General features: G+C 47.2%; 1 protein-coding gene across 2 annotated transcripts; it reads left to right on the forward strand.

Moving 5' to 3' along the window:
* Positions 1–1,805: 1,805 nt before the first annotated feature.
* Positions 1,806–23,207, forward strand: LOC101392037 (apolipoprotein L2-like). 2 transcript variants are annotated; one of them, XM_087448965.1, is made up of 6 exons: positions 9,677–10,323; positions 11,397–11,581; positions 15,301–15,343; positions 15,527–15,637; positions 18,166–18,292; positions 21,406–23,207. In XM_087448965.1, exons 4-6 carry the CDS (start codon positions 15,607–15,609, stop codon positions 22,265–22,267), a joined length of 1,020 nt encoding a protein of 339 aa, XP_087305091.1. In that variant the 5' UTR covers positions 9,677–10,323; positions 11,397–11,581; positions 15,301–15,343; positions 15,527–15,606; the 3' UTR covers positions 22,268–23,207. The 2 variants fall into 2 exon arrangements, with proteins under 2 accessions (XP_087305090.1, XP_087305091.1); XM_087448964.1 differs by lacking the exons at positions 9,677–10,323; positions 11,397–11,581; positions 15,301–15,343 and adding an exon at positions 1,806–2,031.
* Positions 23,208–24,167: the final 960 nt, after the last annotated feature.

Here is a 24,167-nt window from a genome sequence, read left to right on the forward strand (position 1 = left end):
GCCACAGCTCGTGTGGATATTTGAGTTTTGCATCTCACTGTGGTTTTGTTTGTCTGTCTTACAAAGTCATGCTAGCGAAAGGGAGAGAAATCAAGAGGCAGGGAGGTTACAGAAAAGATGACAAAAAATAACTTTAAGCAAGTGTCAAAGGTCAAACTTGGTTTGGGTCTTGGCTCCTCCCCTGAGTTGCTGGATGGAAGCCACTGCCTCTCCCCTCACCTCAGCTTCCTCATCTGCAAAATCAGATCATATTCCTGGCCCACTTTACGGGGTGATTATAAGACCACACTGCAGTGTGTGATTCTTATGTCATAATACCCAGCAGTCTTCTGTCCCTCCTCTAAAGCTGGCGGGGAGGTGGTCATGCTGCCCCATGGACATCTGTCTGGGACGAAACAGGCCCTGATGGAAGGGTCAGGTTGGCCTCTGTGGTCCAGGCCCCTTCCAGCCCCTTCTGCCTGGGGTAAAGCAGGAAAGTCCAACAGCAGTCCAGCTGCACGACGTATAAGTGTGGGGCCTTTTCCTCTCAATTTCTTTATCTGTAAAATGGAGTAGATAACTCCAAGAGCTGATGTGAGAATGAAATAACAAACACGTGGAAAGTGCCAGCACAGTGTTGGCTCACACTCAGCCCTCCACCGATGGTGGCTGCTCTGCTCAGGGCCCAAGCGAGAAACAGGACTCGCTCTCTGTTTTCAGACTTTTCTGAGTTGCCGTGACACTGGCCTTCCTATGAAAATCTTCCGTTTGGAGAGAGACTGATATACCATCAGGAGAAATACGCCAGCGTAGAAAACAGCAGCACTCTCTCACCTCCCTCCCACGAAGTTCTGCATCCATCCCAACGGCATCGACAACCAAGGATGGGCCTCCTTGGGCAGGTCACCAGGACCGAAAGGCACTGGTGGTGTCCCTGCCTTCACGGACAAGTCTAGAGAGAGACCTGAGGAAAAGGGTGGGGGAGACACAGACACAGTGGCTGAGCAGTGGGCTTATGCCCCTCCCTCACGTACCATGGGATCAGAGCGGGGGACAGTGGACTCTGCCAGGGAGGATGCTGGAGGGCCTCTCAGAAGAGGAAGCAGCCAGCCCTGGCAGTCTAGTGGCTAAGATTTGGCGCCAACTGCTGTGGCCCGGGTTCGTTTCCCGTCAGGAAACCCCCACACCCGTTTGTCGGTTGTCGGTGTGGTGGTTGCTGGTTGCTGTGATGCTGAAAGCTATGGCATTGGAATTTCAATTAAGAGCAGGGTCACCCATGGTGGACAGGTTTCAGTGAGGGTTCCAGACTAGGCAGACCAGGAAGAAGGACCTGACCATCCACTTCTGAAAAAATTGGCCACGACAACCCTATGAACAGCAGCAGAGCATCATCTGATGTAGTACCTATAATGGGAGGATGGAGCAAAAAGACCGGGCAGAGTTCTGCTCTGCTACACACAGCAGGTCACTAGGAGTCAGGATCCACTTGAAGGCACTAACAACAACCAAAGAAGCAGGTCCCTGTAGCAGAAGGACCCAAGTAAGCCAAGTCTAGGAGCCACATGGACATGGCATTCAACAGCACCAATACCACAAGTACACATGAGCCTCTGGTGTGCGCCAGTTGCTGGTGACACAGAGGTGCACAAGGCAGGCATTGTGGGGAGTGTGGGAGGGACAAGTGAAGAGGGGACTGGGACAAGCCCACTGGTAGGGGGAGCAATTTGCTGAGGGTCCCACAGTCTGCCATGGCAGGTCTTCCTTCCAGAAGCCCGAGGCAGGAGGGCTGAGCCAAGAAGGACCTGGAATGTCAGGTCTGGGGTTGCTCCTCTAAGGGGGTCAACAGGAAGGGTGGGACTAGCAGGGCGGTGCCAGGCAGTATGTTTGATCATGAGCTGCTCAGAGGAGTGGCTTTCACTTTCCATGGGTCCCCAAGTATATCTGAGCCCGGACACGCGTCTGGTTATTGCACAGCCACACAACTGATGACTGGATCTGCACAGCTGAGAAGAACTGGATCTTGTTCACACTCAGCCAGAGGAGGACTCCTTGGTAAGCTGGGGAGGGTAGGACCACCCAACCATCTCCCCATCCTCACAACAACTCTCTAAGAGAAGGATTACTGTCATCATTTTATAGAGGAGAGAAAATCAAAGCACAGAAATGTTGGGTCATGGGCCCAAGGTCAGAGGTTAAGCAGTGGCAGAGCCCAGATTTGCACCCAGGTGTGTCTGACTGCTTTTCCCTCCCACTGTTCCCCTAAACAGTGGAGAGGAAGGGGGATCTGCTCAGATGAGTTCACAAAGCTCCCCCTGCCTCAGCTCAGGTTCTGGAGTCCCTGAGACATGAGCAGGTGACTCCAGAAAGAGGTGGATGTGGGGGTGCTCGTCCCTTTGGGAAATTTGGAGGAAGCAGTGGAGGTAGAGGAGGGCAGGTGAGTCAGAGCCTCTCGTGCTTGTGGCCTGGCCGCCCTGAGCTGCCCCCAGAGTGCTGCTGCTGAGGCTGAGGGGGCTGAGGATTATGAGATACAGGGGATCAGAGTTGTCTCACCCCCCCAGTCTCTTAGTGCCTGCTCAGTGCCAGGCCCTGTGGGGAAACTGAGGCACTGAGAGGAGAGTGACTTGCCCAGGATCTCACGACAGAGACCAAGAAGGGAGATGGCAGGGCTTTGCCTCCCCTCTGCCTGGCCCTCTGCTTGGGACTGGTGGGTGGTGGAGGAGTGAGAGGTGGTCCTGTGTGTCCTGAAGCAGAAAGACGGCCCAGACGTGGGGAGTGAGAGTGGCACGTTGCAGAACATCTGCAGTTTTGTAATCTTAAAATAAAAAACCAAACTGTAGACGTGTGAGTGTAACTGTAGAGTGTGAGCCCACATCTCTGTGTTCATACAGGCAGATTCAAACCTGGAAACTTTTGAAGTATTAGAATTACATTTCCCCCCTTAAATTCCAGCATCAGAAGGCCTGGTGTCGACCTCCACTCTGCCCACCAAGAGCTGTGTGAAGCTGGGCAAGTCACTTCCCAGGAATGATTTGTTCATGTCTCTACCCATTTTTAAAAATTGGCTTCAGTCTTTTCATATTGATTTGTAGGATCTCTTGTGTGTTGTGGATCGTCTCCTTGTGTCTGCTGTAATTATTGCCAATAGCGTCTTCTGGTCTCTCGTTGTATGTGACTTGTTTATGATGCCCTTTGCAAGTTTTCGTTTTTACGAGGTCAAATGTGTCAAACTTTCCCTTTATGTCTTCTGGGATTTGTGTCTTAATTAGAAAGGTTTCCTCAACTCAACATGATTTTTAAAATATCTTTATTACATTTTGTAGTTTTTTCTTTCTGGTTTACCTTTAAATCTTTTGGGGTTTTATTTACCTATTTTTTGGTGGAAATTTTTTGTTTCTTCTTCTTCTTCCCCTTCTTTTTCCCCTTCCCTTTCCTCTCTTCCTTCCCCTCCCCCTGCCCCTCCCTCTCCTCCTTCTCCTCCTCCTTTTTAACGTAGGGCATATTTAATGGCTTCCTACTGCACTCAAAATGCAACAAGAGTTTTTTTTTTGCTTTCAAAGGAGAGCTGGGCCTGCCATGGTTACCTGACAGCTGCCTCTGTTTATTCTTTCCTCCTCACGTGATAGAAGCAGTATATATTCACATCCATCCTGTCAGTGCCCTCCAGCCTTAGGCCACAGGGACACTCCTGTAGTGAACAAGTTGGGTTTATTACTCTTAGTGAGTCAGACCCACAAGCATCTCAGTAGGTGGGTGTTAGAAAGAACCGGTTCTAGGATTTGGGTTTTGGTCGGGTGATTTGGGGGAGGCTCTGAGGAAACGGGGCACACTCTAGATGGGGTGCTGCAGAAAGTGGGGGCAGTTCTATCAGTTGGTGTCTCAATAATCTTGTCTATAGAGAGGGGAGACCAGAACGAGGATAAAGTTGTAATTGGTAAAGAGGAAACAGTCACTCTTTTCAGCAAAGGGAGGGAGTGTTTGGTGTCTTGTGGGTGGCACGTAGACCTTGTTTTTGTCTTTGCGTAGACAGAATTATGAAGTGGCCTTGCTCTGTCTCATGTTGTCATGGTCTCAGAGTGGCCCTGTCTGGGGCTGGTGTCTGTGAGGTCATTGATGTCCAAGAGAAGAAGAGCATCACCTAGTTGTGAGTGCCAGGTCAGCTTCCGGATGCCAGGGGCTGTTCTTTTTTTCTTCCTCAGTCCATTATCAACAGTTTCATAAATAAATACAAGAAAAATGCCCTTATATATTAAGATTCCCCTTCTTATTAAAATAGTTCACAATTAAACATTCCCCATTATACTAACTCCTCGTTGTGTTACAACCTCCTTTTTTAAACCTTTACATTTACCCATTTACCTTTTTTGTATACTTCGTCTCAACTCTTCTCATTTGGGTATTATTATGAACTCGTGGCCTTTCATAGACTCAACTTGGCACAATTAAACATGGTCATACAACCATTACCAATTATTATTATGGTTCTATGTAATTTGTTAGGACTTACCGGTGGTTGCTCCTTTGAGCCCTGCTCTGAACATCTTTGAAAGCATCCTTGCCTCTGGAGTAGCAGATATTGCAGACCCGTGGAATCCAGCTCCCCTACAAGGAGTCTTGCTTCCTTTGAGTGGAGAAAAGCCCACGGGTGCATATGTGAGTGGGCAAGGTGCTGCTAGAAAATACATCTGTTTATGGTTAGAGTTCACTCTGATTATTCTAGTTTAACATGTGTCGTCATCCCTACTTTCCTTAGAGAACTTAGTGTCATCAACCACTCAGGTTTCTCCTACACTGACAGTTGTCACCCCAGGAGTCAGGCTTATTTCTTACTGGCACTGGATCCAACTGCTTCCCTCATCTTTAAAGTGGTTGGGCCAGAAACCAACCCATTACTGTGGTTAGCAATTACTAACTACTATAAAGGGACTTCTGCTTTCTTAAAATTAAAACAAAAATCAAAGTATTAAGTACATATGGTTAAAACAAATCAATTAGTACAGAGGACTCTGGTCACCCCCTTCCCAATTAAAACCAACTGCTTTTAATTTTTAACTTCTTTTGGCATTTAATCAGCAGCTTTAAATAATATTCTTACACTGGGAGATGTGATAGTGTGAGGGTGTGTGCTCTGGGGACAGGAAGCCTAGATTTGAATTCCAGCTCTGGCATTAGCTGGGTGCTTTGGGTTAATTACTTAACCTCTCTGAGCTTCCGTTTCCTTTCTTGCGCACTCATTGTGAGAGTGCTAAAAATGAGTTAATGCAGACCAAATACTTAGAACAGTGCCTGGCACAAACCAAGTTGTCATCAACCACAATAGCTAATAAATATTGGCTATTGCATTTTTCTTTTTCTCGCTTTTTAAAATTTGATATTATTTATTTTACTTCCTACTGGGATAGATAAGGATTTCACTTACTTTTTTTGTGTGTGGGAGAGGAAGATCGACCCTGAGCTAACATCTGCCAATCTGCTTCTTTTTTTTTTTTTTTTTTTTTTTTGCTGAGGAAGACTGGCCCTGGGCTAACATCCGTGCCCATCTTCCTCCACTTTATATGGGACGCCGCCACAGCATGGCTTGCCAAGCGGTGTGTCGGTGCGTGCCCGGGATCCGAACCGGCGAACCCCGGGCTGCCGCAGCAGAGCGTGCACACTTAACCACTTGGCCACCGGGCCAGCCTCTCATTTACTTTTATACTTTTTCTCATACCCTCTCTCCACCCTCTCCTAATATCATTTTATCACTAATTTTATATCCTCTATTAGAAACCTTTGTAGTTGTAATATATTTATTTACACCTTTATTTCTTATGCCCTCCCCTCAGGAGGATATTCATCCTCCTTCTCCTGCCTCAGGGCTTCACCTCTCAACATCTTCCACTGTACTTTAATTTATATATTGATTGGCAACAAGTAGGTTTAGTTCTCATATTTAAATGCTCTGTTTTGTTCTAAAAGTTAAAAATCAAACAAGCGTGTTTACATTTTTGTGATATTTTAAACATTCTTACTGTACAGCTAACACATACAGGACAGTTGCACATGGTTTCTTGATCAGTTTTGTTTCTCCTGATGTTTCTAATTGCCTTTGTTTTTACCCCTCTCATTGTCTGTCTTCAACATTTCCTCAATTTCTTTCAAACTGTACATCGTGTGAGGTGCTATATGAAGTCCCCTTTCCCCACAGAACTCTCCACTTCTTATTCCATTTTGGACTGGTTGCTCGCTAGGCCTGCTGCCTGCCCAGCTGTAATCCCCGGATTCCCTTCTCTCTCGGTTGATTTTCCTGATTCCTGGACCCCACATCTTTCTCTCTCTTGGTTACTCTCCACCCCACACCATAAACACACACACATATACCTTTTTTTTTCCTGCAGCTTATTCTCAAGCAACTTTCTAAGAAATGACTGTGGATGGTAACTTTTCTGTTCCGCACTTGGCTCCCTTTCTTCTGTCATCTTTTTGTTGAGTTTTCTGGAAGCCTTCCTTGACTTTCTTTTCCAACCTTTCTTTAGAGTTCTTTATTTTGTCATTTTGTAAACCACATTTTCATTCCAAGATCTCTTTTTTCGTTCTGTTATTTTTTCCCCTTTCAGTGCATCTTGTTCTTGTTTTATGAATAAAATACCTTTCTAACCCCCCTGAAGACATGCGTTCACGTTTTAAACAATTATTTTCTATTTTTAAAATTATTCATTTCTTCTGGTGTCATTTTTAATTTATCTTAGTTACCCTTTTCCACATTGTTGTCTTTCTCATATATCTCATCCTAGATGCCCATTCGTATTGAAGAGGGAGGGAGGTGGAACAACAGGCTTCCTTTAGAGTTCGGATGAGGACGTGTAAATGCCAAAACAGAGACATATTTTTTCTGGAGTCTCTCAATTCTGAGTTTTTCCCCTCTAGTTAGACCTAAGGCTGCTGTGAATACGGATGGGATGTAGGGATGGTGACTTATCCCCTGCTTTTCCTCTCTGCCACCCTCTCATCCTCAGTCTCCCTCTCTGAGGCTCTGCCTGGCAGACCATTCCTCTTGCCCACACGCCCTCTCTCTTTTTCTCTGATAGCAGCTCCCTCCTCTCCTCTTTATTCAGCTATCACTTCTCCATCCAGCCAGTCTTCAAAAATCTGTTGAAGTCTCCTGTCTCCTGTCGAACCCATTCCCGTTTCTCATTGGCAGCAGAGTGAGGAGAGGCAGTGTGTGGCTTCTTGAGTCCAGCAGGCAGATTTGAACCCTTACCCCAGACTATGACTTACAAGATTTCTGAACTTGGGCAAGTCATGTAACATCTGTGCTTCAGTTTCCTTATCTGTAAATGGGGATACAAATGGTACGCACCTCAATGGTTATAAGAAGAATATGAGTTATTGCTTGTAAAGTCTTAGAGCAATTCCTGGTGAAGAGCAAAGATCACAAATGTAAACCACTCCTGTCATTAGCTATTGTTATACCTACAAGTACCTTTACTATCATTTCAGTCAGGTCTCAGGTAGGGGAGTGGATAGATGCTCTTTTGTCTTCTTAATATAGTGCCTAAACATAATCAATATTTGCTTTCTTTCCTCATCTCCCAAAGCAAGATAATTACAAGCAGAATCAAAAGAAATTCTCTCTATATACAGATCTGCTTTTTATTAATAGACCACTGAGAACTCATAAGACTGAAAGGATGGACACCCTCATATACTGTGAGTGTGAATGTAAATTGGTATAATTTGTTGCATAACAGTGAGGTTCCAGGTATGAAAAAATGTTTATAGTTGATGCCCTCTGATCCAGCCATTCTACTTCTGGAAATATCTGAAGGAAACAATCTCAAATGCAGGCAAAGTTTTATGCGAGGAGAATGTTCTTTGCACTATTATTTACATAAAGAATTAGGATCAATCTAAGGTCCAGGAGTTAAGGAGGACAGCAGACAGGCCTGGGCACCATCAGAAGGGCTCAGCAGTCCACGGCAGGGCTGCAAGGACTGGGCCAGGGCCTGACTGGACTCCAGGCCCTTATAGGATGAAGGATCTTGCAGAAGCAAGGAGGCTACAGGCTTTGGGAAGCTGCAGCACCAGGAAATTTATCAAGACAGAGACTGGTGCACAGGGTACAGTACATCGTTGTGGAATGAGAAGGGTTATGTACAAATAAACATATACCTGTGAGTAAGTATTTTTGTCTATTAAAGGGAGTAGAGCATAGTTGACACAAACGTGGGATTTGGGTCAGAAAGATCTGGTTCAAGCCCTGGTTCTAGCACTATTGTGAAAACCTGGGCTAACCTGAGCTGAGGTGAAAACCTAAAATTTGTGATGGTTTCCTCTACTTAAAATGGGAGCTACAATAGGACCCACCTCATGGGGTGTGTGCGAGTCTTTAATGAGGGAACACATGAGGAGCCCTGCACGTCAGAGGAACTCGAGCAATATTAGCTAATATCAAGTAGTAAACACAAATATTCACAACCTAAAGTAATTTCCAGAACCTTCCTGCCCATCTTTTCTTCTGTGTTTGGTTTTCTTGTTCCATAACTTCTCAGATGGCTGTGTCCTTGTCTGATTATCTTCTCCTTGTGCCCCCAAAGGATGACAGGACTCTGACTTGTCTTGGGGGTGAGCTGAAGGGAGGTGAGTAACTCTCCTTAAATAGGATCCAGCAGAGCCAGGAGACAGAGAAACACATTGGGTTAAGTCCATTTTGGCATTTGCCATCATCCCAGAGGAACCACTGGAGACCTGACCCCTCACTGCACCCTATTGCCACAGCTGGCCCACATTTGACTCCACAATTTGTTTTCTCTCCCCCAAGGGTGTAGCAACACCTCCTTCCAGCCTGGACACAGATTAGTGAGCTGTCAGGGAAAACTCTGAGATCCCCCTGCTGACACCATGACCTCAGAAGCCTGCGGGGTCAACCCAGGTAGTCAGCTTCCTCTTCTCTGCTGGTTCCTCCTCACAACCTAGAATTGAGGGTGGCACCTCCAGGCTGAGTTAACCTACAGAGGATTCAAGAAGGGGATTGATGAGCATCCTCGAGCCCCTCCAAGGGGAGTCCCCCACAGGGGTCGTGGGGGCATCTCCTTCCAGATCCTCTCCTCAGGGTGCCATGGCCCAGGTGTCCACTCCTCCCACCCCTGCTGCCCATCAAATGTGTCAGAATGAGACCAGGACAGCCCACAAGAAGCTGGGGAATAACAAAGGGGAAGGAACAGTTGGGGTCCTGAAACGGGGCAGGGAGAGGAGGTGACCAGCAACCCTGGAGGCTTCTCCTGCCTTCTGCCCATCCAGCCTCCCGCCCCGCTCTGGCTGACCCTGGGGCATTACCAACGGAGGCCGTTCCCTCCAACTCTCGCCCTCCTGTCAACCCACCTCTCTGCGAGGGGCAGCGGACCACTGAACAGGACCCCAGTCTGGCCTTTGCAACTTCCCATCTGTGTGACCTGAGCACCTTACCTAACCTCACCTGTAAAATGAGGTTATTTCCTTGTGTTGTCGTGAGGATCAAATATAATGTGTGTACGTGGCCTGAGCCAGTGCCTGTCACACAGTAGGTCCTCCCAGAGGGTTGTAGCTGTCCCCTCTACCTGGAACCTGCTGGTTCCAGGTGGAAACCTCCCCGCATGGCTGTGTCAGGGCACCTGCACTCTGCTCCCATGTATAAGCACCTGCTCACCAGGTATGACTGCCTCGGGCAGGTACTGATTGTATATATCTCCAGCAACCCTGAAGAGACCCACCTCTTTGTTATTCTGCCACCTCCCCTCCACCCCAATCAATAAATCCACAGATTTGGTGCTGGGGGTTCCCTCTCTTTCTGCCAGGCTTTCCTCTCTCACTTCAGTGAAGCAGGAGAAGAAAACAACTATAACCCTCCACCCACCCACCTCGACACTAGGATTCCTCAAGTCCTGTTTTCTCAGAACTGCTTTCTTTTCCATTACTGCATCGCCCTGGTAACCAAATCAAACACTCCCAGGCCGCCCAGGAGAGCAAATTGTGTTTACTTAGTCACCTTGAAGGACAAGGCAGGGAAGGACAGATCAGAAGCCAGGAGCTCCACAGCAGGCCCTGGGATCCTGGACGGAGGGCACGGGCTGTGAATCCCTGAGGAGGAACTCTCCCTCGGAAACAAGATGATCTCTTACTTAACAAACGGGCCAGCCTGGGGTCAGAGGTGCCAATGGGGAGATGTGTCCCCTGAGACCAGCCTGGGGAGAAGGAGATGATACAGATTGATCACCAGGAGCCGAGCTGGGTCCAGCCTCCATTCACCTGAAGAATCCTCTTCCACTGCCCATCTTGGAGCATCCGTGATTAGCAGGAGGAATCCTCTTTGCATGGTCGTTTTACTCCATGGTCAGTAGTCTGGAACATTATTTTCATATTAAAAAAATAAATAAAACCGTAGATGTACTCTAGGGTAGAATGCAGAAATCACAGGAATTTTTAAAACTTAAGGAGGGTTCAATGTAATGTCAGAGAAACGTCTGAGAGTTGGCCTGGATTCAGCTCCCGACCTTTCTGCTTGCTGGCTTTGGGCCATGACTTATCCTGTCTGAGTTTCACTGTCTTCTGTGAAATAAGAACAATGCCCCTTGTGTGTGTGTAGCAGGAGACACATTTTATATCATGTCCTAATACACACTCATATATATTCTAATCCCAGTCTCTTAGCTGCAATTCCATAATCTCCAAATCCCTGAAAAGCACACCATTTTTGGTAACTCATTTGGGCAGTAATCTTGCCTTGTCCTGACCTGAGACTATTTATAGGCATGACATTATTTATCCAATTTAATGTGAATATTCATTCATTTCCCTGTTGAAACAAAAATGCATTTGTTTTCAGGGAGCTGCCCAGACTCTGCTGGAAGTATAAGTAATACACCATATTTGCCCTGAATTCTCTTTCTAAAGGATTAAAAATTCTGGAATCTACACACATCTAGATCCCAGGGATTACATAATTAGTTCTAGAGGCTGGAAGTCCAAGATCAAGGTGCTGGAAGGTTGCTTTCTGGTGAGGACTCTCTTACTGGCTTGCAGACGGCTGTCTTCTTGCTCTCTCCTCACATGGCTTTTCCTCTGTGTGTGCAGAGAGAGAGAGATCTCTGGTGTCTGTTCATCTACTTATAAGGAGACCAGTCATATCTGATTACAGCTCCACACTTATGATGTCATTTAACCTTAATCACCTCCTTAAAGGCCCTATCTTCAAATATAGTCACATTGTGGAGTCAGGGCTTCAACATATGAATTTTGGGAGGACAGAGGTCAGTGCATAACACCAGGTGACTCCATCAAAAGTACCCCAGACGACAGCTGCTCAGGAAGATTAACATTTAACCACTTTATATGGAATACCATTTATGTACTTCCACAATCTCTTCTAACCTTATTCCTTTTTCTTTCCATCTAAAAAACAAAAGCTGTCTTCAGGATGCCATTGAGTATTTCTGGAACGGAGTGAGCGATGAAGAACTGCAGGTTCTGCTGACTGATGATGAGGCCTGGGAGACTTTTGTGGTAGAGGCCGATTGGTCCAGGTGACCTCCATGGGGAGCCCCAGGAATGTCACCCCGATCTCCCCTCAGGGATAGTTTCCTTCTGGCAGGTACACCTCCTCCAGGCGGTCTCCTGTAGTTGAGGTTGAGTATGTCCCTTCTCAACAATCCATGGGGAATAGTTCCTCCATGTCATGTGCTGGCAGTGAATGGCCTCGAGTTGAGAAGAGAGGAAACCTGCAAGGGACAGGTTATGTGACCTTAGGCAGGTCACTTAACTACTCTCTGGCTTAGTTTCTTCATCTGTTCAATTTGATTGTGAGGAAAATAAGACAATGCATGTAAAGTGCTTAGCATAATGTCTGACATACAGTAGGTGCTCAATTAATGTCAACCTTTAAAAAGATTGCTGAGAAGAGACGGGGGCCAAGGGTCTTCTTCCTGGAGATGAGAGTAAAGCAGGACTTCCTTTGGGATAAGTCAGGAAAATCCTGAGACAATGAGTTTGTGTCCCTGAGGATTCTGGCTTGAGCCCTTTCTCTCCCTATCTAAGGAACTGTACAAACACTTCAGGATCCTGCTGACGCATAAGGCGGGGAGGCTGGAGTGGAGTTGGACTGAACTGGGTTGGATCCTGACTCTCTCTCTGCCCAGCTCTGGGGCTCTGGGCTTGTGTCTTGGAGTCTCAGATTTCTCATCTGTTCTTTGGGAGCAACAATTCAATCTAATAGCATTGTGTTGAAGGCCTTAGAGTGAACTGCAGGGTCAAAGGTGGCTACCAAGTGCAATCATCCTGTCCAAAGGTCCAGGGTGGCCCAGACCAGGGTCAGAGCTGGGGGTCAGCATGGAACTGGGGAGGGTCCAGGTTGGAAGACTATTAGGAAGGCTTAGGCGGCAGGGCGGGACTAGAGTGAGGTGACTGAGGTGCCAAAGACACAAACCTGAGGAGGCCATGGACATAGCGAAGGTTCCGTGAGTGGGAAAGGAGACATTTCTTCCCTCCCTGATTTGTTCCCCTCACTGCTGGGCACGGAGGGCCGTGGGTGATTGCTTCCTCTACACACTACCTGGGAGCTGGGAGGTTCTCGACTGCCTTTTGTGACCCTCTTCTAGTTTACACAGAGTAGCCCCTGACCAGTAGGAAGACAGTGTGGCTTAGTGACAACTCCCAACGTCAGAATGGGTGACTGCCAATTTTGTGTAATTTGAGGTACTGAGGAGACTCACAGGTCCACACCAACGAGGAGAGTATTTTCTCCAAAGCTTCTCCAAATGCAGGTCTTTTCAGGATTAGTGAGTCATACAGGTGTTTCTTAAAGTCTCTTGAATCTTTAAGAGGCTCCATGAAGTTACACATGGCCTTGGTGTGCATGCATGTGAAGCTGTCACCAGCTAAGGTGTGAGCTAGGCTGGTGACACCTGAGAGGTCGGGGTGCTGAATGGCGGGTCAGGAGTCAGAGAGGGGGGCTGAAGAGTCTGAGGGGAAGCAGAGTTAATAGCAGATCTCCTGCTTCCCTCTCAATTGGGACAGTGACTTGACCCAATGATCTTCAGCTGGGAATGTCAAAGGGCGTCAGGTTTGGAGGAGAGGAGACGCCAGGAAAAATGATCAGTAAGGTCCCTTATAGCTCTGAGTTTTGGGGTATTTTTTAAATCTAAGTATGCAGAGTTAGCCAAACTGCAAAGTCTGGAAGCACAGTCCCTAGACTGCCATTACTTTTGAAAACAACTGCATATATCAAGTCTTCCCAAAACCACCCTCAGAATTGATAATTCCCTAAAAAGACTTACAGAGCTCATTTAAAGTTGTTATACTCACATTACACTTTATTACAGGGAATGGACACAGGTTACAGTCAGCCAAAAGGAGAGACACATAGGGCAGAGTCTGGGCGGGTTTCGAACGTGAAGCTTCCATTGTCCTCAGGACACATGACTCTCCTGTATTCAGTGTGTGACACTGCACATGGAGCATTGCCAACCAGGGAAGCTCACTCTGTGAAAGAAAAAATTATCCTGACACTTGTTAAAATGGTCAGGAAGACTTTCCTCAGGACTATTGCAGTAGATGTCAAGACTATCGCAATAAAGGAAGAAGAGACAGGGCTCAACTGTGAATTCAGCAGACACAGATGGGAATTTATATCCAATGAGCAGAATGAGTGGGTTGACGGATGGGAAATTACTAAGAGGAGACATCAAAGGTAGGGAGATTCTTGCTAAAGGCCGATCAAGGACTTACACATCAAAAGTAGGGGGTGAGGAACATGATCAGCTGTCAAGGGTGATCAGATGTCAAGAGTGGGGAGATTCTCACTAAACTGACTTGGCAGAATTCTCCTAAGCCTGGGTAATACAAGGCCAGGACAGGACATGGAAGGCCAAGGTCAAGGCCTAGTTGAGAAAAGGGCTCGGAAGAGCCTGACTGAAGTTTGGTCATGAAGAATCTTTGTTGACCTGAGCCTCAGTGTACAGAGTTTTTATTGGGACTCAATCACTTGCTACCCACATGGCTGACCTCTAGTCTCCAGCCCCTCCTGGAGGCCAAACTAATGCCTTTAGTTTCCAGTTCGTCCAAAGATCAGACCACATGACCCAAAGCCCCCATCACACATCACCCTGTCAGACTGTCCAGTGGCCAAAGGCCTAGGCAAACGAAGATACTCCTATCAGTCAGAACATTCTAGGGGCCAGAGGTCACTCTCCAGTAGCCAAGAACAAAGGGCAGACCCATCTGTTGGTGAGGTTAATTCTTCACTACACACTAAGAGTCTCTGAATGAAGGTTTTTCTGCTCCAATCCTACTTCTCTTTGTTCATCTGTGGAGTTTCACTCTACAAACACTTTGGTAGCAAAGGTGCAGACGTGCCTTGAGTGAGAAGTCATCTTTATCAAATATTTACTACTTAAGAGCATCTTAAGATGACTTTTACTTATTTATTCACTGATGGAATAAATACTATGGAGCATCTGCAATGTACAAAGCATGTTTTTAATGTTGAAAGAAAAATTCTTTATATTTGTAAAATTTGTAAATTTGTAAAGTCTTTTCCATTTGATTTATAGTAAAAGCTCTATGATTTATGCGGGAGAGATCTTATTAAGCCCATTATACAGATAAGCAAACTACCTTTCTTAATCATTTGACCTTCATTGTTATAGGGGTGAGGCAGCAGAGTGAGGAGAGGCAGTGTCTGGATTCTGGAGTCCAGTGGACACGTTTGAAACTTGACCCCAGTCTACCACTTACATGGTTTTTGAACTTGTGTATGTCACATAACATCTGTGATTCATTTTCCTTATCTGTAAGTGGGGATACAAACCATACACACATCAATGGTTATCAGAAGATATGAGTTATTATTTGCAAAGTCTTAGAGCAATTGCTTATGCAGAGCAAACTACAAATTTAAGCTACACTTGTCATTAGCTCTTATTATACCTATAAGTGCCTTTACTATCCTTTCAGTGAGGTCTCAGAGTGGGTAGATGACAGATGCTCTTTTGGCTTTTTAAAATAGTGCCTAAACACAATCAGTATTTGCTTTCTTTCCTTATCTCCCCAAGCAAGATAGTTAAACCTAAAGTTTGTGAGTAGCACTCACCTCATGGAGTGTATGTGAGTCTTTAATTAAGGAACACATGAGAAGCCCTGCACATCATGGGCACTCGATCAATATTAGCTATTATCAGTTACTAAACACAAATGCTCCCAAGCTCAAGTAATTTCCAGAACATTCCTGCCTATCTTTTCATCTGTGTTATTGCTTCTATACCTTCTCAGATGGCTATCTCCTTGTCTGATTATCTTCTCCTTATGCCCGCAAAGGACCACAGGACTCTGACTTGTCTCAGGAGCAAGCCGAAGTGAAGTGAGTACCTTTCCTGAGAGAGCAGACTGCAGAGCCCAGGAGACAGAGAAACACATTGGGTTAAGTCCATTTTGGCATTTCCGGTCATCCCAGAGGGAACCGCTGGAGACTTGGCCCCTCACTGCTCCCTGTTGCCACAGCTGGCTCACATTTGACCCCACAATTTGTTTTCTCTTCCCCAAGGGTGAAGCAACACCTTGTTCCGGCCTGAACGCAGACTGGTGAGCTGTCAGAGAAAACTCTGAGATCCTGCTGCTGACACCATGACCTCAGAAGCCTGCGAGGTCAGCCCAGGTAGTCAGCTTCCTCTTCTCTGCTGGATCCTCCTCATGACCTAGAATTGAGGGTGGTACCTTGAGGCTGAGTTAACCTACAGAGGAATCAAGAAGGGGCTTGATGAGCATCTTTGAGCCCTCCAACGGGAGTCCTCCCCAGGGGTCATAGGGGCATCTCATCCAGGTGATCTCCTCAGGGTGCCATGGCCCAGATGTCCACTCCTCCTTCCCCTGCTGGCCATCAAATGATGCAGAGTGAGATCACGATAGCCAGCAAAGAGGTGGGGGACAGCAGAGGGGGAGGAGAGATGGGAGCCTGAGGCTGGGCAGGGAAAGGAGGAAGCCTGGAAGCTTCTCTTGTCTTTTCGCCCTGACCAACCTCCCGCCCCTCTCTGGCTGACACTGGGGTGTTACCAACGGACGCCGTTCCCTCCAACTCTTGCCCTACTATCAGCCAGACTGCTCTGCGAGGGGCAGTGGGCCAGCGAACTGGACCCCAGTCCGGCCTTTGCCACCTCCCATCTGTGTGACCTGGAGCACCTTACCTAACCTCACCTGTGAAATGAGAATATTTCCTTGTGTTGTCATGAGGACCGAATATAATGTGTGTACATGGCCTGGGCCAGTGCCTGCCACACAGTAGGTCCTCCCAAAGAGTTGTTGCTGTCCTGTGTCCCTGGAACCTCTTAGTTCCAGGCGGAAACCTCTCCCCTCCCCCAGCATCCCCACCCATAGTGGCTGTGTGAGGGCACCTGACCTTTGCTCCCAATTATAAGCACCTGCCTACCAGGTGTGACTGCCTTGGGCCGGTACTAATTCTATTGATCTCCAATACTCCTCCAGAGATCCAGCTCTCTGTTATCCCCCAACTCCCACCCCAATCAAGAAATCCACAGATTTAGTGCTGGGGGTTCCCTCTATCTCTGCCCTGCTTTCCGTTTTCTCTTTAGTGAAGCAGGAAAAAGAAAAAATGAAACAACCTTCCACCCACCCACATCGACACTAGGATTCCTCAAGTCCTGTTTTCTCAGAACTGCTTTCATTTCCATCACTGCATCGCCGTGGCAACTAAATCAAACCCTCCAGGAACCGCCCAGCACAGGGAATTGTGCTTTACTTGGTCACCTTGAAGGACAAGGGAGGGGAGGACAGATCAGAAGCCAGGAGCCTGCAGCAGGCCCTGGGATCCTGGATGGAGGGCTCAGGCTGGTGGATCCCTGCAGATGAACTCTCCCTCGGACACAAGATGATCTTTTTCCTTACAAAGGGGCCAGCCTGGGGTCAGAGGTGCCAATGGGGAGCTGTGTCCCCTGAGACCAGTCTAGAGGGGAAGGAGGTGATACAGATTGATCATGAGGATGTGAGCTGGGTCCAGCCCCCAATCCACCCGAAGAATCTCCCTCCACTGCCCATCTTGGAGCATCCGTGATTAGCAGGAGGAATCCTCTTTGTATGGTAGTTTTACTCAATCGTCAGTAGTCTGCAACACTATTTTCATATTTAAAAAAATAAGAAAACCATAGATTTACTCCAGGGTAGAATGGAAAAATCACAGGAATTTTTAAAACATAAGGAGGGTTCAAAGTAATGTCAGAGAAACGTCTGAGAGTTGGTCTTGGTTTCAGCTACCGACCTTTCTGCTTGCTGGCCCCGAGCCATCACTTACCTTGTCTGAGTTTCACTTTCTTCTTCTGTGAAATAAGAATAATGCCTCTTTGTGTGTCTATAGCAGGAAACACATTTTATATCACATCCCAGTATACACATATATATACTAGTCCCAGTCTCTTATCTGCAATTCCATAGTCTCCAAATCCTTGAAAAGCACACCTTTTTGGGTAACTCATTTGGGCAGTAATCTTGCCTTGTCCTAACCTGAGACTATTTATACTCATGATGTTATTTATCCCACTCAATGTGAATATTCATTTGTTTCACTGTTGAAACACAAATACGTTTGTTTTGGTGATGCCGCCCAGACCCTGCTGGAACTGGTAAGTAATATACCATATGTGCCCTGTATTCTCTTTCTAAAGGAATAAAAATTCTGAATTCCTACACACATCTAGATCCCAGGAATTAGGTAATTATTTCTGCAGGCTGGGAGTCCAAGAGAAAAGTGCTGGCAGTTTGGTTTCTGGTGAGAACCAGGTCTTCCTGGTTTGCAGATGACTGCCTTCTTGCTCTGTCCTCACATGGCTTTTCCTCTGTGTGTGCAGAGAAAGAGAGAGAGATCTCTGGTGTCTCCTCTTCTTCTTATAGGGACACCAGTCTTATGAGATTACAGCCCCACAATTATGACCTCACTTAACCTTAATCACCTCCTTCAAGGCCCTGTCTTTAAATATAGCCACATTGAGGGGGTCAAGGATTCAACATATGAGTCTTGGGAGGGCATAGTTCACTCCAAAACACCAACCTGACTCCATCAAACCTACCCCAGGTGACAGATGCTCAGGAAGATTAACATTCAACTACCTTATGTGCAATGCCATTTATGCTCTACCACAATTTCTTCTAATGTTATTCCTTTTTCTTTCCATTTAGAGACCAAAAGCTTTCTTGACAATGCCATTGAGTTTTGCCAGGACGCAGTGAGCAACGAGGTCCTGCAGCTCCTGCTGACAGATGAGGAAGCTTGGAAGAGACTTGTGGCTGAGGCTGGTTTGTCCAGGTAACCTCCACGGGATGCCCCAGGAATGTCATCAAAATCTCCCGCCTTGCAGGCACATATCCTCCAGGTGGTATCCTGTGGTTGGGTTTGAGTATGTCTCTTCTCAACAGTCCATGAGGGATGTTTCCTCCATGTCAATTGCTGGCAGTGAATGGTCTCAGGTTGAGAAGAAATGAAACCGCAGGGGGCAGGTTGTGTGACCCTGGGCAGGTGACTTAACTAGTCTCTGCCTTAGTTTCTTCATCTGTTCAATTTGATTGTGAGGAAAATAGGACAATGCATGTAAACTGTTTAGCATAATGGCTGACACACGGTAGGTACTCGATTAATGTTAACTTTTAAAAAAGACTGGTGGGAAGTGACAGGGGCCAACGGTCTTCTTCCTGGAGATGAGAGCCAAGCCAGACTTCCTTTGGGACAAGTCAGAGAAGTTCTGACACACTCAGTTTGTGTCCATGGGGATTCTGGCTGGAGCCCTTTCTCTCCCTAACTAAGGAACTGTACAAACACTTCTGGATGCTGCTGGCCCATAAGACGGGTAGGCTGGAGTGGAGCTGGGCCAGCTTGGGTTGGATCCTGACTCTCTCTGCCCAGCTCTGGGGCTCTGGGCTTATGTCTTGGAGTCTCAGATTTGTCATCTGTTCAATGGGAGCAGCAATTCAATCTGATAGGATTGTGTTGAAGACCGTAGAGTGAATTACAGGGTCAAATGTGGGAGACCAAGTGCAATCATCCTCTCCAAAGGCCCAGGGTGGCCTGGACCAGGGTCAAAGCTGGGAGTCAGCATGGAACCGGGGTGTGTCCAGGTTGGAGGACTAGTAGGAAGGCTTAGGCAGCGGGGCAGGACTAGAGTGAGGTGACTGAGGTGCCTAGGGCACAAACTTGAGGAGGCCATGGACGTAGAGAAGGTCCCATGTGTGGGAGAGGGGAATTTCTTCCCTCCCTGATTTGATCCCCTCACGGCTGGCCACAGAGGGCCATGGGGGATTGTTTCCTCCACACACTACCTGGGAACTAGGGGGTTCTCGACTGCCATTTGGAACCATCTTCTATTCTACACAGAGTAGCCCCTGACCAGTGGGAAGGCAGTGTGACTTAGTGATAACTCCCAATATCAGAATGAGTGACCGCCAATTTTGTGTAATTTGAGGGACTCTGAGGAGACTCACAAGTCCCCACCAAGGAGGAAAGTACTTTTTCCAAAGCTTCTCCACATGCAGGTCTTTTCAGGCTTAATGAGTCTTACAAATTCTTCTTAAAGTCTCTTGAGTCTTTAAGAAGTTCCATGAAGGAACCTCTTAAAAAGGTTCACATGGCCTTAGTGTGCATGCATGTGAAGCTGTCACCAGCTAAGGTGTGTGCTAGGCTGGTAACACCTAGGAGTTCGGGGTGTTGGAGCGTGGGTCAGGAGTGAGGGAGGGGGCTGGAGAGTCTGAGGGGAAACAAGGATAACAGCAGATCTCTTGCTTCCCACTCAACTGGGGCAGTGGCTGGACCCAGAGACCTTCAGCTGGGAAGGTCAATCGGCTTCAGGCTTGGAGGAGAACACATGCCAGGCAAAATGATCAGTAAGGTCTCTTCTAGTCAGAGTTTTTGGGGATTTTTTAAATTCTAAGTAGGCAGAGTTAGCCAAACTCAAAGTCTGAAGGCACAATCCCCAAGACTGCCCTTAGTTTTCAGACCTACTGCAAATTTGGCAGGGGGTCCCAAAACCACCCTCAGATTCCATAATTCCACAGAAGGACTCACAGAGCTCATTGAAAGCTGTTATACTCACATTACACTTTATTACAGGGAAGGGACACAGGCTACAGACAGCAAAAGGGAGAGACGCATAGGGCAGAGTCTGGGAGAATTTGACCAAGTGAAGCTTCCATTGTCCTCAGGACATATTACTCTCCTGTATTCAATGTGTGACAGTGCACATGGAGCATTGCCAACCAGGGATGCTCACCCTGTTAAAGACAAAAAATTATTCTGACACTAGGTAAAATGATAAGGAAGAATTTGCTCATGACTATTGCAGTAGATGTTACGACTATCGCAATAAAGGAGAGAGGGACTTGGCTCAACCCTGAATTCACGAGAGACAGCTGGGGATTTATAGCCAATGAGCAGAATGAGTGGGTGGACGGATGGAAAATTGCTAAGGGGAGACACAAGAGAAGGGGATTCTTGCTAAAGGCCGATCAAGGACTTAAACATCAGAGGTAGGGGATAAGGAACTTGATCAGTTTTCAAGGGTGATCAGATATCAAGACTTTGGAGATTATTGCCAAACTGACTTAGCAGGATTCTGGCTAAGCCTCAGTGACATGGCCTGGCGAGGACAGGACTGGAAGGCCAATGTTGAGGCCTAGTTGAGAAAAGGGCTCAGAAGAACCTTACTAACATTTGGTCATGAAGAGAGTCTTTGTCGACCTGAGCCTCAGTGTGCAGAGTTTTTATTGGGACTCAATCACATGCTGCTCACATGGCTGACCTATAGTCTCCAGCCCCTGCTGGAGGTCAAACTAATGCCTTTAGTTTCCAGTTCCTCCAGAGGTCAGAACCACATGACCCAACGTCCCCATCACACATCACCTTGTCAGACTGTCCAGTGGCCAAAGGCCCAGGCCAATGTAGATACTGCTATCAGTCAGAACATTCTAGGGGCCAGAGATGACTTCCCAGTAGCCAAGGGCAAAGGGCACACCTCTCTGTCGAAAAGGTTAATTCTTCACTAGACACTAAGAGTCTCTGAATGAAAGCTTTTCTGCTCCAATCCTCCTTCTCATTGTTCATCTATGGAGTTTCACTCTACAAACACTTTGGTAGTAATGGTGCTGACCCATTTTTGAGCAAGAAGACATCTTTATCAAATACTTACTATTGAAGAGCATCTTAAGATGACTTTTACTTGTGTATTCCCTGATTGTGTAAGTTCTATGGAGCAACTGCAATGTACAAAATGTGTGTTTAATGTTGGAAAAAAAAGTTCTTTACGTTTGTAAAATTCTTTTCCATGCAGATTATACCAAAATCTCTGTGATTTATGCAGGAGAGATCTTATCAAGCTCCTTTTATAGATAAGCAAACTGCCTTTCTTAATCACTTGACCTTCACTGTTACAGGGATGAGGCAGATGCACTACGTGAAGGTCTGAACAAGCTGAACACAGACATGGCCATGGAAGAGAAACACATGATCGAAAAAGACCAACTGTACAGGAAGAAGTTCATGGACGAGTTTCCTCGAGTGAAACAGGAGCTTGAGGAGCGCATAGGAAAGCTCCACACACTTGCAGACAAGGTTGACAAGGTGCACAGGGACTGCACCATCTCCAACGTGGTGGCAGCCTCCACTGGCACTGTGTCTGGCATCCTGACCATCCTTGGCCTGGCTTTGGCACCGGTGACAGCAGGGGTCAGTCTGGCACTCTCGGCAACTGGGATAGGGCTGGGAGCAGCAGCTGCTGTGACCAGTGTGTCCACCAGCATTGTGGAACGCTCAAGCAACTTGTCCGCAAAAGCTGAAGCCAGTCGCCTGGCGTTAATTGATATCGACAAAGGGGAGGTGGTAGAGGAAACTCTATGTCACAGTGCACCCCATATTTTTGCCTTATCAAAGAATTTCATCCAAGTTGTGGCAAATGTTAAGAAGAACGTCCATGCTATCAAGCTAGCCACAGCCAAACCTCACTTAGCAGCCCACGCCAAGCGCCTCATGACCGTTGGGAGAATCTCGGTCCACAGGGGCGAGCAGGTGCAGAAAGCTTTTGGAGGTACCGCTCTGGCAATGACCAAAGGAGCCCGGGTTATGGGTGCGGCCACTGCAGGTGTCTTCCTTCTGATGGATGTGATCAGCCTTGTGGAAGAGTCACTGCATTTGCATGAGGGGGCAAAGGCAGAGTCAGCTGAAGGGCTGAGGCAGCAGGCTCAGGAGCTGGAGAGGGTGTTGGAGGAGCTCACCCAGATCCATGAGATGCTGCAGTAGGGCCTCATTCCATGACCCCCAGAGCACTGCAGGGAGTGGGGACGTGTTCTGGACAAAGGCATGGAGGTATCTTATTAGAGGGAAAAAGAGGGCAAGATAAACTTTATGGGAGTGGGTGTTAAGGAGCTTGGCATTTCTGTAGCTGAACACAACAAGGGAGTGGTTAATTCAGATGGCAGATGAGTCAAAGAGAATGAAGGAAAGTGGAGCCTGGAATAAGGGAGGAGAGGGGATTGGGAGTGAGGGGAATGGGGAGAAACCATTTATTTTGGACTAAAGAAGACATTGGGGGCAGGGATAAAGAGAGAGGTGTAGAGAACAGGCAATGAGAAGGCTAGGAATACTACAGAGTTGAAAACAGGAGAAAGCTAGAGAGTTAGAATTGATGGAATATGGAGAAGTAACATGGCTCGTCTACTGACCCTCCCCATCATTTGATGTCCCAGCAAGAATGGAGTCTTTCCTTGGTGGTGGTCTTTTGCCCTACCTTTTCATTATCGACTCACCTTAGTCTTCCAGCAGCTTCATCTTAGTTAAGCAATGACTTCTTGTTGATGACGAAGATGATGATGATTGTGGTGGTGATGATGATGGCAGCCATGGTGGTGATGACAGAAGAGTAAATGGAACATTTAGCAAGTCACTGGTGCTCTTTGGGGCCAGGGTACCCTAAGAGATCAATGAAGTTCCAATGAAATTGCAAATGCTGTGTTGAAACAGTGGTTGATTTGAAAAAGAAAAGCAAAGTGAAACCAGGTGCCAGCATCAGGTCAAAGAACCTTGTGTTGTGTTGAGGAGATCAGCCGGCTTGGAATCAAGAGACACTGCCTCTCTGAGCCTCAGTTTCCTCATCAGTTTGTGGGGCGGTGCTGGACAAGATGGTATTTCACATCTGTCTGCTTTTCCCTTCTTGTGTCCTGTAGACTGGTCCAATAAATATGGACTGATACACTGAGCCTTTGTTGTGTGATTTTGGGCTCACCTGGGCTCCACATGCTTGACTTCCCTTCCCCCATGAGCCTGTCTTCTAGGATCTCAGGGAGCAAGCCCTCCACTTGGCTCCTGCTCTCCCATGTGGTCATTTCCCTCAGACCTCAGCACCCCGCAGGCCCCACTGGGACAACTGGGGGAAGCTTGTGCATATCTGGCTTAGGTTGAGCACATGTTCCTTATCCAGTGGCCAGGAGCTAGGACTGACATGTGGCACCTGAGGCTGATTAGGATCAGAAGGGCATGTGTCCAGCTGTGAGAGAGGGTCAGCAATAAACAGAGGGACAGAGAAAGACAGCCAGACAGCAAACAGCCCCGCCCAAGCTATCTTCACATTTCACCTAGACTCCTGCCAGAACTTCCAGAAAGGTCTTTTTCTGTTGACTCTTCTGGCTCTGCCCCGGTCCATTCTCCACACTGGGCCAGAAGGACCCTTAAGAATATAGATGTTATCATGCACCTGCTTCCAACCCTTCCATGACTTCTCATTACTCAGCAAAAAAGCCTAAAGGCTCCGTTCAGCCTAAGGTAGAGTTGGGTCCCCTGAAGGCAGTGCCAGAGGCAAGGCTCTCTCAGAGGGTTTATTTGGGAAGTGATCCACAGGAGCAGGACTGAGGGACTGGGGAAAGGGAAGCAGAGAAGGAGGGGAAATAGAAACAAAGACGTTCTTGATGTGGTCACCCCTGTGTGAAATTGAGTCTGCTAGGACCTTCTGAGGAGCTTTCATGGAATGGCCTCAGAATCATCCTCTCCAGGGAGGAAGGTGGGAAGCATTTGACCATTGCTCCCATCCCCCATGAGTGGGCATTAATTCTCTGTATTTCCATGTGTGGAGCATGTAAGTGTCAAACAGTTTCCCATGACTGGAGCCCAGAGCAGGAAGCAAGAGACACGAGACATGCAAAATTAT

This window comes from Ceratotherium simum, chromosome 25, assembly GCF_057802395.1.
Source record: "Ceratotherium simum simum isolate JZ-2026a chromosome 25, ASM5780239v1, whole genome shotgun sequence".
Taxonomy (NCBI): Eukaryota; Metazoa; Chordata; class Mammalia; order Perissodactyla; family Rhinocerotidae; genus Ceratotherium; species Ceratotherium simum.